The 14,399-nt window shown below is 45.7% G+C and overlaps 1 protein-coding gene across 4 annotated transcripts in view; it reads right to left on the bottom strand.

Moving 5' to 3' along the window:
- Positions 1-11,438: 11,438 nt before the first annotated feature.
- The window catches only part of SNX9 (sorting nexin 9), a 92,170-nt gene continuing 89,209 nt past the window's right edge, over positions 11,439-14,399 (bottom strand). For 3 of the 4 annotated variants that reach the window (XM_089922187.1, XM_022560207.2, XM_022560216.3), the window contains one exon: positions 11,439-13,099. In XM_089922187.1, the coding sequence (XP_089778313.1) occupies positions 13,052-13,099 (48 nt within the window). In that variant the 3' untranslated portion in view covers positions 11,439-13,051. The other variant, XM_089922185.1, reaches the window with a different exon arrangement.

Genomic DNA, 14,399 nt, shown 5'->3' with positions numbered 1-14,399 from the left:
TGGTCGGGGGGCGGGGGCATGGCTGCCAAACCCGTCCTCCCCAGTGTTCCTGCATGAGAGGAAGAGCAGGCCTCCCGAATGGGCTCCCACTTCAGGATGGGGAGGCCTGTTTCCCCTTCTATCCTTGACTCTTCTCCAGAAATACCCCTTTGCTGAGCGGGTTACTACAGGGGTCCCCAACCCCCGGGGCAGCAGACCGGTAGCGGTCCTAACGCTCGCTCCCCATCGCTCACATTACCACCTGGACCATCCCACCCCCCACCGTCTGTGGAAAAACTGTCTTCCACGAAACCGGTCCCTGGTGCCAAAAAGGTTGGGGACCACTGGTACAAGACCTATCGATGGAGAAAATGCCAAGTGTTTAATAGTTAGACCTGTACATTGTCACTCCAGAGAGCGGAGAAAAAAGTTACAGAGGGGTGAGTTTTGGTTCCACATCCAGAAGACCTTTATAGCAACTAGATGTGTGTAATAGTTTTGTCTTTTTCGTGTGTGTTTTTTTTAAAAGGCTGCCTGTGTAAATGTAAGCTCCCCATCCTTGGAGGGATGCAGGCAGAGGCTGGATACTGAACCCATCCTGTGGAAGTATGAGAAAGGAGATACTTTCTTTATGTTTCTATTTTTCTGTATATTTGAAAACTTTCAAAATATAAATTTTTAATGGAATTAAAAATATAATAAAATATAAATTTTAAATAAAATACAAATTTTACAAATAAAATATACATCTAAAATAAACTGTTCTTTCAACTTTTCTGAATGCTTAAAAATTATCAAAATACAAATTAAAAAAAATTTGCTCTTAAATTTTGCTTTTTTATATAGTTTTAAAAATTAAAGTAAATTACTACATGGTGATTCCCTTTTGAATAAAATTAACTTAGTTAAATCTCTCAGTAACAACATATTACAGCCAGTGTATCATAGGTACTTAGGAATGCTTTGGCTGGAAGTGAGAGAAAACTCAACTATAAAAGTCTTAAATAAATAAGAGGTCTCAAGGTAGGTCATCTAGAGCTGGGGTAGCAGCTCAGCAATGTCATCAAAGATCAAGGCAAGGTCCTTCTTTCTCTTCCATCATTCTTAATGTGTTGCCCTGTTGTCTCATGATCACAAAATGGTTGCTTCAGCTCCAGGCATTACACCAATATTCAAGGTAGAAAGAAGAGAGGAATCTAGGTCAGCTGTATGTGTCCCTTTTATTGAAAAAAAAAATGGCAAAAGCTTCTCCAGACACCCTGAACAAATTTCCACTTAAGACTCATTGGTCAGAGCCGTGTCACATGAACCCCATTAGCTACAATAGAGACTTTTCCAGTCTCTTCAGTTGAAATGGACAAGAGAGAAAGGGGCTGGGAAGGAACAGGTTTTGGGTTGGATGACCAGCAATGTCTGCCACGTCTAGCACAGCCAGCATCTGATTGTCTTGTTATTTTAGCACGAGGCTTAATGCTGCCTAGAAAGTTATAAATTATTTTAATTTTTCCTTATGTCATGTATCTCCTCCCAAGGCAATCATCGTGAAATAGAAAGGAGAATACTCACTGAATACTGAAGTCCCGATAGGACTTGCTATTAGATACCAGGTCTCCAAACTTCTCACCCACAGTTTTTTCTGTTGGCTACACTGCCTCTGACTCTCTAATTTCATATTTTATCTATTTGAGTGAACTTGTTTTTCCACTAGGCTGCTGACAAATTTAGCAGGCTTAGGTGGTTTTCCTCGTCTGCTGAGAAACGCACAGATCACCGGTATTTTCAGCATAGCTCTGGAGCCTAGAGGCCAACTTGTCGCTGTCCCCATGGACAGGTTTCCACAGGGAGTGTAGAAGAAAAAGGGGGAGTCACATAAAAAGCTGACAGCAACCGAAAAAATATCACAGCATTTTTTGCAGATCAAGCTATGTGACTATTCCAACCACAAAAGTGAACACGAATCTACATAACAAAAAACGGTAACTAAAAATAGACCTGCCACGGTTTAGTGAGCACAATAAAAATAAAGGAGCTGTCACCTCAGGTCACCTGGCTCATCCCCATCTTAGGAGTCCTTACTTCTGTGGCTTCCTGGTGAATTGAAATTTTTCTGTGAGGCACCATCTGTCTTTGATCCTCTTCTTTTACATGAGGTTAGCTTTGCATTTTTTTAGTGCCAGAGGAAATGTCTTTGTAGTTAAGTTTCCCCACCACTATTTTATTGAGATAGAATTGACATATAACATTATATGACTTTAAGATTAGAAGAGGTATTCTGCTTGATTCTCCATGAGGACATGGCTCTTGTACTACGAAAATGTCCCAGTGTTTGTGTTTTTAGGCGTATTTGTGATGTGTGGGCAGAAGGCTCCGAAGTCACCTCCAAGGGAGCAGAGGGTCTTCAGTCACAGTGGCTATTTTCAGCTGGACTTGCCTGCTGCCTCCTGATGCCCTGCGGACCCCCAGGGGCCTGCACGTAGTTATTTAGACAATAATATTGACTGGACAGCCAGACTTTTTTCAGTCTCTTTCTATCTGGAAGTTTGCTCACAGTTAGTCTAATAAGCTTTCTCTGCCTCTCAGTGCCAGGACTCGCCGGGAAGTAGTGAGGATATATTTATAACTTCCTCTCCCCTCTCTTTTCATTCTCTCTGCCACAACTTCTCCTGCCCATTCCAAAACGCTTTATACAAAAATCTAAAACTCCACACTGAACCAAATAGGGCAGTCAGCTGTGAGAGGAAGGACTTCCTCTCCTCTCTCCTCAAGGCTCGGTGACTTTCCATTTCTCCCCTCCTTTGGCCAAAGGGTGACAGTAGGTCTTTGCTCTGCCATCACTTACCACGGTGGTTCTGAGTTTCAAGAGCCCCTGAGGACTTTGCACGACGATGGCTTGGATCAAAATCCTGTGTCCCGCTCAGACAGCTGACCTGGGTGATCAGCCTGAACCTCGACGGCTAAGTGGAAACTACCTCCCTTCCACTTGTGAAACTACTCATCCCTCCCTCTTCAGGACATTCCTTCATTTCCTGTATTATAAGAAAAACGAAAGAGAAGGAGAAGCAATTACAAGAAAAAGAACAGGACTCGGCTGATGAAATGTGAGATGAGATTCTGTTTAGGTGAGGAAATTGATTTTGTCTTTAAAGTGAGTCACCTAGACCTTTAAGAATCTGAGGAGAGGTGCAAATCCTTCTCCCCAGAAAAAATGTAAAATACGCACATAATATGCCTACAATTGCATGTGATTCATTGACACACGCACCCCAGTAATATATGGACCAAAGGTTAAGAATTCCTCTTTTGGAAGCAAGTTAGAAGAAGCTGCTATCAAAAGTATCTCTTAAAAGTTCTCATCACAAGAAAAATAAAAAACAAATTGGTAACTATGTGAGGTGATGGATGTTAGCTAAATGTATTTCGGTGATGGTTTCACAATATACACATTTATCAATCATTCTGCTGTACACCTTAAACTCATAAGATGTTATGTGTCAATTATATCTCAATATAACTGGGGGGAAAAAGCACCTCTACAGGTGGTTGGGAAGTAAATCTTAACCACGAAGGCATTTCCTCTGGCGCCTGAAAAAGGCAAAGCTAACCTCATGTAATAGAAGAGGGTCAAAGACAGATGGTGCCTCACAGAAAAATTTCAGTTCACCAGGGTCACGTCTCCTGTTGTAGACAAATACCTATAGTTTATGCTAATTTGTTTTCCATTCTGTTTAGATTTGTGGCAAGGGAAGTATAAATCCTTCTGAATTACAATGGATTGATCCGTCTGGAAGTGATTTAAACACATCAACAAAAGAACTCAATCTCAAAAAAATGGTCTGTTTCCTTTTGTAGTTTTGCTTGGTTTTGCTTCCTCTGGCTCCTCATTTTCCGGTGGACCGATAGTTTTCCAAATGGTACGTTTTCAAAAACTCCTGCTTCATTAAACCAACATATTTGTAGACACGTGTCTAGGGTCAGGGTGGACGCATACTCCGGCTCAATAAAGAGGGATTATCTCGGGCAGGACAGGCTGGTGTAGTTCATGCTGCACAAAAAACAGCTCCAGACCTCAGTGGCTCAACGTGGCAGGAGTCTCCTCCTTGCTCGTGCAAATTCTGCTGTGGGTCCCAGCCGCTCTCCAGGCCACCTCTCCTCTGTGTGCTTCAACTCTTCAGCCCCCTCATGTCGACACTTACTCCCGCTGTCATCGCGTGACGGAAAAGAGGGGCTGAGAGATGAGCAGTAGGAAGTGTCCTCGATGCTCCCAACTATGTTTCTGTGGCTAAAGCAAGTCACACAGCGATGCCTAATTCTATGGAGACGGGGAAGCGTGATCCCTCAGCGGGCGCAGAGGAAGATGAGAACAAAATGATGATGAAGGTGTAACGTGCAGGGACCGCTAGAACATGGCTGAAAAATTAAAGTACGTTTTGAGGAACGTGTGCTGAGATGTTCTCTGTGGATGGGGAACTACCCTCACCTCAAACTTTAAAAATAAATGACGGGCTTTCCACTTCCAGCCTTGATGAAGTAACAGAGGGCAGGTTACCTCTCCTTTCTCTATAGAGAAAATACCTCTCTATTTTTCTTAAATAGAGAAAAACAGAATATATGAAAAATGGGTTCAGACTTTAGACAACAGGCATCACGGGACTCTGATCACTGAGAGAAGAGAAATAGGTGAGCCCCGTTATGGCCCCAAATTCTGCCTGAATGCAGATTCTAGGCTCAGTACAGGGAGGGGGAAACCACATAGAGTTCTGTGGTCTCACTGAGTTGAAGAGACAGATCAGAGTTCTGGGAGAGGAAGGATGCTAGGATTAGACGGGCGGAGTTCAGGAGAGAAGGGAGCTACAGAGAGAGACTGTGTTCTGGAGAGCTGCAGAACGGCTGCAGCTGTTAGCTGTCTCCAACCCCTAGAGACAAGGCTGTCTCTGAACGTTGCCCCACGCGCCCCTGTGAGGACACCACGTGAGAATAGTGATGCAACCAGCAGAAATCAATGGGCCAAACGATTCCCAGGACTCACACAGGGCTGGGAATAGGTCAGAGAGTCAGCAGCTGCAGTGGGACGACATCCTGCCTCAGGCATCTGGCAGGGTCCTCAGGGGCTCACGCGCGTCCTCCACGACCAGTCTCCCGTCTGGACTGGAGGGAGCGTCAAAAACGCAAGTCCACTCAGAGCTCCGGTTACTGCAGAAGCAAGGCCGGGATGGTCAGCCCGGAGCCGGGCCATGCGTCGTCCCTCTGCTCACAGCCTTTCGGTTCTGTGCGTCCAGCCTGCTCTGCCTGCCTGCGGCCTCTCTGCTTGCTGTACCTTGGCCTGACCGAGGTCCTCTAGGGCTAAGGCACAGCATCTCCTCGAGGTCCAGGTGAATCAGTAATCACAACAGCCAACGTTATTAAATGAAGGAGTGAACTGAATGCAGCCTGAGATGTTTCTGTATCTGCGTGGGAAGGAGCTGGGGAGCAGGTTGACCTGGACCGAGGGAACATCCTACGTGCAACTCCAGGGGCAGCCCTGAGTCCAAACTTTCTGTTATTAACTGCCCCCCCTTCCCCTCTTCACTTGAGAATTAGCTACATCTGATGGCTAAAAAGCAAAATAGAAAGTCACTATTAGCCAAAAACGTATGGGTGCCACTCGGAGAACAGAATCGATTTAAAGAATAATCCACATTAGGCAGCAGGAGTGAGAAGCGGTGAGCTGCCCGCTCAGCCGGGAGGAGGGATGGGCCCTGCCCCCAGCCCCGGGCTCGATTTCAACAAGGCCGCAGGCCTCACTCTGGGCCTGTCACATGCCTCACGTTAGCTTTCCAGCCAAAGTGCACCACATGATATTGGATTTAATGTTCAAATAATAAGCTCACAGTGTCTCCAAGACTCTCTGAGAGACAGTGCTGCTTAGAAGGAAGCTGCATGCCGAAGCGCCAGCAGTAACTTTTAAAGCCTTGGAGACAACCAGTCTCCTCTCTCGTAGCCAAACTAACGCCCACAGTAGGAAACAGAAAGATTACAGAACTCCCTCATTAGTTTAGAGGCTCATCATTTTATGAAGGCTCAGGGTTTGTCAAGGCAAAGGGCACGAGTGAGTGCTGACTGATGCTCGGAACTCAGAAAGTGCTTGGCAGGTATGGAGCAGAGGGGGGGTCACTCCTGCACTTCAATGTACCCATTTGTGACGACAGTGACAATAACCATTACAGAAGACAGAATCGACATCTGCACCTCCCCTCACCAACTGCTGTGGAGTCGATTCGCGCTGGCTGACCACTTTGAGATCAAGAAGGTTTGTAGGAAAAAAGAGGGTAATCCGACACTCACCCTGGATCGCATCTGCTCATGAGCTCACCTCTGTCTCCTGCCAGGTGAGATGTGCCTAGAGCAGCAGGTGGAAGTTGGGGCCAGGTCCTGCTTTCGAACTGGCAGGGTTGACGAGTGATGAAGTTGGGACACACGCTGCTCTGCCCCTAAACCCACTGGGACTGGGTCCCAAAGGGTCACTCGGGAGCCAGTCCAGGGGTGGCTGACCCCACTGAAGCCATGGGGTTGTGGGCCCACGCCCACACCCTGCCCTCGTGTGGGCGACTCAAGAAGGGCCCAGGGCTGGGAAGGGCTCTGGGACACATCTGTTCTTAGCCCAGCCACTCCGTGGCTGAGGGGACTAGGGTCCAGCTCACATGACTTGTTCAAGTGACAGATGTGTCAGACTTGGGACCACAGCCCAGGGATCTGACTCATAATTCAGACCTCTTTCCGTTACCAAGGGTTTCCTTCACCAGGAGGAAGGTCTTCAAATTTTCGATGATTCCCACCTCACAAGGTTGAACTAGCAGATGAACTGAGGTCTGTACATATAGCGAGAATCAGCCCATTTCTAGTGGGTGGTACTAATACTGCCCAGGAGACAGGTGATTTGGGAAACCAGGTCATTCCAACAGCTTACAAAAAATTCTTTTTAGTAATGTCAAATAAATTTTTATTCATTTTCCCAGTTTTATAGAAAAATAACTGACCCACATCACTGTATAAGTTTGAAGTGTACAGCCTGATTTACACATATTATGAAATGATTATAATAGGTTCAGCTAACATCCATCATCTCATATGGATACGATAAAAAGAAAAGAAAAAAACTTTCTCCTTGTGATGAGAACTCTCTGGATCTACTCTCGACAGCCTTCCTGTATATCGTACAGCAGTGTTAGCTGGAGCCACCATGTGGCTCACTACATTTTTTTGAATTATAATACAAGATCATCGTTAAAAAACTCAGAAAAATGTAATCTTATATAAAGATCACTCATCGTCTTACCCCCAAAGAACCACTGGAGAAGCTCAGCGTTAGCCCACGTGCTGCTTCCTGGTTCAGGTTTTGCATTCTCGGCCTTAAAGCCTCTCTGGGCACGCTCTATTCCAGCACTACCCTGGGCACTCCTAGATTTTATTGATAATAGGTTTTTATCCTCATCCACATGCATTTGTTGAGTGCCATCTCTGTGTCCTGAAAACGCCTATCCGTCCCAAGGCAAATCACAGTTGTGTCTGCTTTAAAGCAGCGTTTCTCAGTTTGGGTACTGTCGACACTTTGGGTGGATAATTTTTCATGGGTGCTGTTCTGTACATCGGAGGGTGTTCAGCAGTCGCTCTGGCTTCTACCCACCAGATGACAGTAAGTCCTCAGTAAATGTCCCCAGGCACTGCCAATGCCTCCCGAGGGCAATGTTACCTATGACTGAGAACTGATGCTCTCAGGACAAGTGGCGGGGCTATGTGTTCCCTCTGGGCCCAGGCATCTGACCGTGGGCGGCCGCCATGTCCATGCTCACTACCACATGCCCTGACACTGTTTTATACCCAGAGAAGCGCAGGACTCTGGCTTTCTGGTGAACCAACATCATTTTCAGTTATGTCAGTGGCTTTTCTCTGGAATTGATGACTCACCACCAACCCCACCCCCTGGGCCTCCCCAACTTTGCTCCAGGCACCCCCTCTACAGGGCAGCTCCCAGACATGAGCCAGGTGAGAAGCCCTCAACCATTAAAAAAAATCCCCAAACCCAAACCAGCAGTGCTTCAAACTTAAAAGCAGTTGGTCGTGCATGGCCCAGGTTCCTGGTTCATGGTACACACATTTCTCTCTCTCTCCCCCCCCAAAGGGTTCTGAAAATCCTACAAACTGATTGCTTAATTGAACTTTATAACTTTTTTTTTTAGCTTAAGATATGGATGTGTATTCCCACCTAAAGACCTTTGAACTTACTCTTGACTCAGAAGCTAAAAGCTCTCCACAGAGGTTTAAGGGCCTTCGGACAACTTCGCCCACTGCTGGCCTTTGAATTGTCAACAGCATTCACACAGCATGGGCACAGTTAAAATACTGTGTTATATGTGAAAGCTATATAAGAGGGTAGATCTTAAAACTTCTCACCTCACACACACAAAAGTATAACTATGTGAGGTGATCGATGTGTTCACTAACCTTACTAAGCTTGGCAATCATTTGCAAATATATACACATATCAAATCATGACGTTGTACACCTTAAGCTCACACAAGGTTATATGTCAATTATAGCTCAATAAAGCTGGGGAAAAATTTTCCTTCTGCTTTGCTAAAACTTTAGTTTGTTCCCAACTGCACCAATTTACATTCCCACCAACAGTGTAGGAGGGTTCCCTTTTCTCCACACCCTCTCCAGCATTTGTTATTTGTAGACTTGTTAATGATGGCCATTCTGACCAGTGTGAGGTGATACCTCACTGTAGTTCTGATTTGCATTTCTCTAATAATTAGCGATGATGAACATCTTTTCATGTGCCTCTTGGCCATCTACATGTCTTCTTTGGAGAAATGTCTGTTTAGGTCTTTTGCCCATTTTTTTATTGGGTTTCTTATTGTTTGTTTTTAAAAATGTTTTACATTGGTGCAGCCACTATGGAAAACAGTATGGAGGTTCCTCAAAAAGCTAAAAATAGAGTTGCCATATGATCCAGCAATCCCACTCCTGGGCATATATCCAGACAAAACTATAATTCAAAAAGATACATGCACCCCTATGTTCATAGCAGCACTATTCACAATAGTCAAAACATGGAAACAACCTAAATGTCCATTGACAGATGAACGGATAAAGAAGATGTGGTACATATATACAATGGACTACTACTCAGGCATAAAAAAAGAACAAAGTAATACCATTTGCAGCAACATGGATGCACCTAGAGATGATCATACTAAGTGAAGTCAGAAAAACAAATACCATATGATATCATTTATATGTGGAATCTAAAATATGACACAAATGAATTTATCTACAAAACAGAAACAGACTCACATAGAGAACAGACTTGTGGTTGCCAAGGGGGAGGTGGGTGCGGGAGGGATGGACTGGGGGTTTGGGGTTAGCAGATGCGAACTACTGTATATAAAATATATAAACAACAAGGTCCTACTGTACAGCACAGGGAACTATATTCAATATCCTGTGATAAACCATATGGAAAAGAACATGAAAAAGAACGTATGTATGTATAACTGAATCGCTTTGCCGTACAGCAGAAATTAACACAACATTGTAAATCAACTATACTTCAATAAATTAAAAAAAAAAGTTTTCTTACAGAAGTAACTGCTGGGTCTGGGATTTGATTTTGTTCTATTTACAAGCAAATTAGTTAGTCTGTTGCTGCTTCATGGATGCCTGCAGGAGAATGAAACCCCTGAGTCAGAGACAATGGGTAACTCAATTTCCAGCGGCACAGCTGGCCGGGGAGCTTCAGCTCACAGGCTGGTTCTCCCCTTCCTGCCTTGTAAGTCCATCAGGGGCGACTAGGGGGCGCCTGAGGGACGCCTTCTTGTGGAAAGGAACCTGGAGCTTGGGAAACCCGCATTTTATAGCAAGCAGTAGGAACACCTGCTCTTCTTCCTAGAAGACCTTTACTGTTCGCTGCAAACAGTGCTGACAATCAGCCTGGGTAAAAAGCAGTGAGGACTCTGCATTCTTGGCATAGCTGGCAAAGCCAGCTGGAGAGCAAGAGAACCTTGGGAAAGGAACTCAAATTCTTCTTACTTTCTTGGAGAAAAGGATTTTAAATCAAACAGGCTGAAAAAAATTAAGAAACACACATAGGGAAAAAGTACCTTCCTCCCTCATTATTGTCATTAGTTCCACTCAGCAATTACTCAGCCATAAACATAGTTACTCGAGTGCTTTTACTACTTTAAACAATGCACATTCATAGTTTGGATTCCCAACCTTTAAGACAGGATCTCTTGAGTCCCTCCACTGCGGATGTGGACAGGAGTGTGGGGAAAGGCAAAGTCTCCCGGGCACAGTCTTTCCACTCCTGCATGGCCACGAGAGAGTGAGCCTGGAACATCTCCATACATGGAGATAAAGAGCCCTCACAGCCTGGGCATGCCTATATCTTCACTCGGGAATATCTTACCCTGTTCCGGGCTGGACGTGTGCTTCTTTGTTCTGCTTAATCACCTGGCCAGTCCCACTGCTCCAGCTGTTCCCAGTGAGGAGGGTTGGAGTCCGTCACCTGCTGCAGTAGAGGGGTGGGTACAGACCATCTCCCACTGGTCATGGGGACCAACGCTCATCACTGAGGCTGGTCTTACTCTGTCTCTTCTTTACATTCCATCCAGAGCCTGTGTGAGTTGTGTGTTTCTTGGTGACCTCAACACCTGCAAACCTTACAGGGGGTTGACGTCCTGGACCTGGTGCTTCTGCGGATGGGCAACCAGTGTCACACGATCGACAAGTGGACTGACCTTTTCCTCCACCATGCCTTTACCTCTCCTCTCCAGACATTTATCTACTAGTTTTACATTGTCAAGATTTATAAAAATTATAAATTATTCTATAATTAAAGCTCTTCTGTGATAGCTAAAGGCCCTGAAGGCTCAATTTACACGAGGAAGTGGCCGAATGCCGCGGCCCCCACTCCCGCGACACTGCCTTCTCCTCCCAGCCCGCACCTAAGGCCTCACGGGGAGCTCCCCGCGATGAGCGGCCGAGGAAGAGAAGACGGGCCTGGGCTCTGCCCGATGTGCGGACACCGCGCCCCCAGTGGACAGCTGCAGAGCCACAGCCCCTCCCTGGACACGCCTGAAGGACAAGGTGATGGAATTTACACCACAGAATTAAGATATGGAGTATCAAGAGAAGTAAACCTCACATAAAGAATGAATACACACACCCCGTAGGTGCTGTGTCTCTAGAGAACCCTAACACGCTGGGCAGCAGTAAGCAGTGTTCTTACTGCTCTCCAGGTGACTGTGACATGCTTCCCAGCTCGATAACTCTGATTTAAGGAACTAGCGTTATTAATTCATGTCAAGAGCAATAAGTTTTAGGGCAAAACTCATTGCCTGCACTCTTTTCAGCAGCCAGCAACAAGAAACAATTATCAAAAAAAAAAAAAAAAAAAATCACACGAAAACACCAGGAAGTGTTTTGAAAAAGTGCTTGAGAATTTACTGTACAGTTTTTTAACAATTTATTTATATGTTGGCTTCTACATGCTCTTACATTTGTGTAAAACATTTATACATATTCTTTACAATTTGTACATACATTAACTGGCTGTAACATAAACACTGTTCTATGAGATTTTATAAAAGAAAAATCAAGTAGGGAAAATTTCTTATAAAACATTAACAAAAAACCCGTGATATTGAAGAGCAAGAAGTTCTCACATTCCTGTTCGTTTGATTTCCTCTGGTATTTATTTTTTGGTTTCACTTTATTTGTGCTGGCCCAAAATTTCCATTTTCTATCATGTAACTATCAGGTCAGAAGAGTGAAAGCAGGTGGAGAGGATGCAGTAAGGCAGCTGTGCAGGACGCCGACATCTGCAGGAGTGAGACCGTGTCTGCGAGTGTCCAGATTTAAAGCTGACGCTTTGCAAAGATCCTGTTTGGCTTTACGCCATTAAGGAAAGTATTAGTGATCAGGAAAATTCTGTCTGAAGTTTAGGGTACAGTCGGGAATAACATCGCTCTGTGCTTTTTCTCAAACATAAAAGCTCGGATTGATCACACATTATGCGGGCTGCCACCCTCCTCAGCCCCTAAACTCCTTCCATTTGGGGGGCCGGGAGAGGTTTGCTAACCTGTGCTTTATCTTTTCAGATAATTCCCACTGGCCCGCTAGTCTAAATCAGATCAAGCGGCAAATCTCGCTTTCCCTGGCATGTTTCACAAGGTCTCACCGAACACCTCGAGACTTAAAAACGAGTGGAAAGCTCAGGAGGTACGTCTGCCCACAGGGCCGGCCCTCCCGGGCACAGGGTCAGCACAGCCGCTCCTTCCCCGGGAGCAGAGGCAGAGGGCGTCCCCAGCTTTCTCGGTGAATTCTTCCAGCCTTACCGGGGCTCGGGAAGAAGCCTGAGGAGGGAGGCGCTCCTCCCAGCAGGCGGCACTTTAGGGTAGTGGGCGCAGGGGCTCTGATCCCAGGGTTCAGCCAAGCTTTGTCCTCTGAAGGGACACGTGCGTCACGGGCACATGAGGGGCCGCAGCCCTGGGAGCCCCTCTTTGCTTTCTCTCTCCAGGAAATGTAAGCACTTGAGTCATAAATATCTCAGCGAAAGGCATGTAGATCTTCCTAAATAGACAGGAATCCCAAAGGGCTGGAAAGAGTTATAAAAATATACAAACATATATATTTTTTACTCTGGCATATTTCCTATTTTTAAGAAAGCAATTAGTAATTATCTGACATTGGGTAAGAACTGGAAGGTCGTGGGTGACTCATCGATTACATTTTTATGTAAAATATCCTTGGGGAAACCCCTAATTTTCCATTCAAAATTCTGACAAACTTTAAGTACTTTCCAAAAATAGACAATTTCCTTCCATTGGTTTAAATAATGGATGTGGAAGTGAACAAAAGACTATCCCTAAAGAACTGATGCATTTAGGCGCTTAAAGGAAATGCAGTTTTTTCCAACTCTATTTCTTTTTGGTTTTCTTTCTTTCTTTTTGGATGATGGAGGGAGAAAATTAAATCGCGTTGCCCCAAGTCAGAAGGAAGCACTTCGGCGTTTCTTCACGTTCGTTCTGTTCTACATCACCGGGAAGCGACCGAGGGCCTGCCTCAGCTTTTCCGCAATCTGGTGAAAAACAGAACAACTGTGAGACATCCCCCACCGTGACTTCATGGCACTCTATTATTTCCACGTCTTCTGAGTTAAACATGGCAAAAGTTTCAAATCCTTGAATGGTCGATGCTCCTAGTCTCTCCAGCACCAACCCAGCCTCCGGGCAGTGGAAAGGCCTTCCTAAACCCCGGTCGCGGTGGTGCCCGGCTTGCAGGAAGCCCCGCTCCTTCCTTCCCACAGCGTAGCTGCTGCCACGCTGTGCAGCATCATTCCTAGACCATCCGCCTGTCCTCCAGGGATCCGGGGGATCCGGTCTCCGTGCTGGCCCAGACTCCCCTGCCCTCGCAGACACCTGTGAACTCCTGAGACTCGGCGGACGAGCGGCTCCCCACGGGGCCCAGCTACTGCTACACAGTGTGGAGACAGGATGCACCTTCAGCTCATCTCTGAAACCAACTGTTTCCAACACGCAATGGACAATATGCACAGAGCACATCGGCCACAGCTCCCTTCCAAGAATGACTGTTGGAGAGACACGTGCGGCAGTGTCCACCCAAAGATAAGATGACGCGTGCATGGATGTGGGCCTGGGGCTTGCCTATCATTATCCCTGAACATACATGAGATGACACCATGGAAACAGTGGAAAACTTAGTAAGAAACATGGCAGCCAACACACGGTCACTGTGTAAGTTACAGAACTTGTCTTCGATGTCTGAGTTTCCATTTATTCAATACATGCCAGATCTCTGTTTTCTGTACACTCTGGTAAATAACAGAATTGCTATGCTGAGGCACAAAAGTTAACATTTTCATTACTGGTTCCTGAGTGAAAATATCTATGGTTTCACCCTCCCTCTCGTTTTCGTTTTCTTTCTGAGATTCCTCTGGTACACTGCGAAAACCTCACTCACAAACAAAGCCAGTCTGTGCTGTCCTGCAATGGTGCCAGGCTCCTTCCCCAGCTGAGAGCCGGCAGGGACGGCAGGGTGACCTCATCTCATTCACAGTGTTCCCTGTGCACAGAGGGGCTGGAGGGAGGGAAAGGGACCACACAATAAGGGATTCTTGGGGCCTCACAACCAGCATCCAATAATCTTCTTCTTAAAAAAATAAACCCCCTTTTTACCCAGTGTTATTCAAAGGAAAAGGCGGATTTGATTAAAAGAGATTGGAAAAACCCCTGCCCAATATTTAGCCACCTTTGGTTTATTAGTTAGGGTTAAAAAATACAAGCAGATTAACTTCATAGGGTCAACGTACGTGAGCAGGAACCCTGCCCTCCCCGTGTGCACAGAGGCCTAGGAGCACA

This window comes from Delphinapterus leucas, chromosome 12, assembly GCF_059928025.1.
Source record: "Delphinapterus leucas isolate spDelLeu-1000000601 "Yukka" chromosome 12, BTC_Dleu_Yukka2, whole genome shotgun sequence".
NCBI lineage: Eukaryota > Metazoa > Chordata > Mammalia > Artiodactyla > Monodontidae > Delphinapterus > Delphinapterus leucas.
Note: the sequence above shows the minus strand (reverse complement) of the source record. Positions and strands in the feature narration are given on the sequence as shown.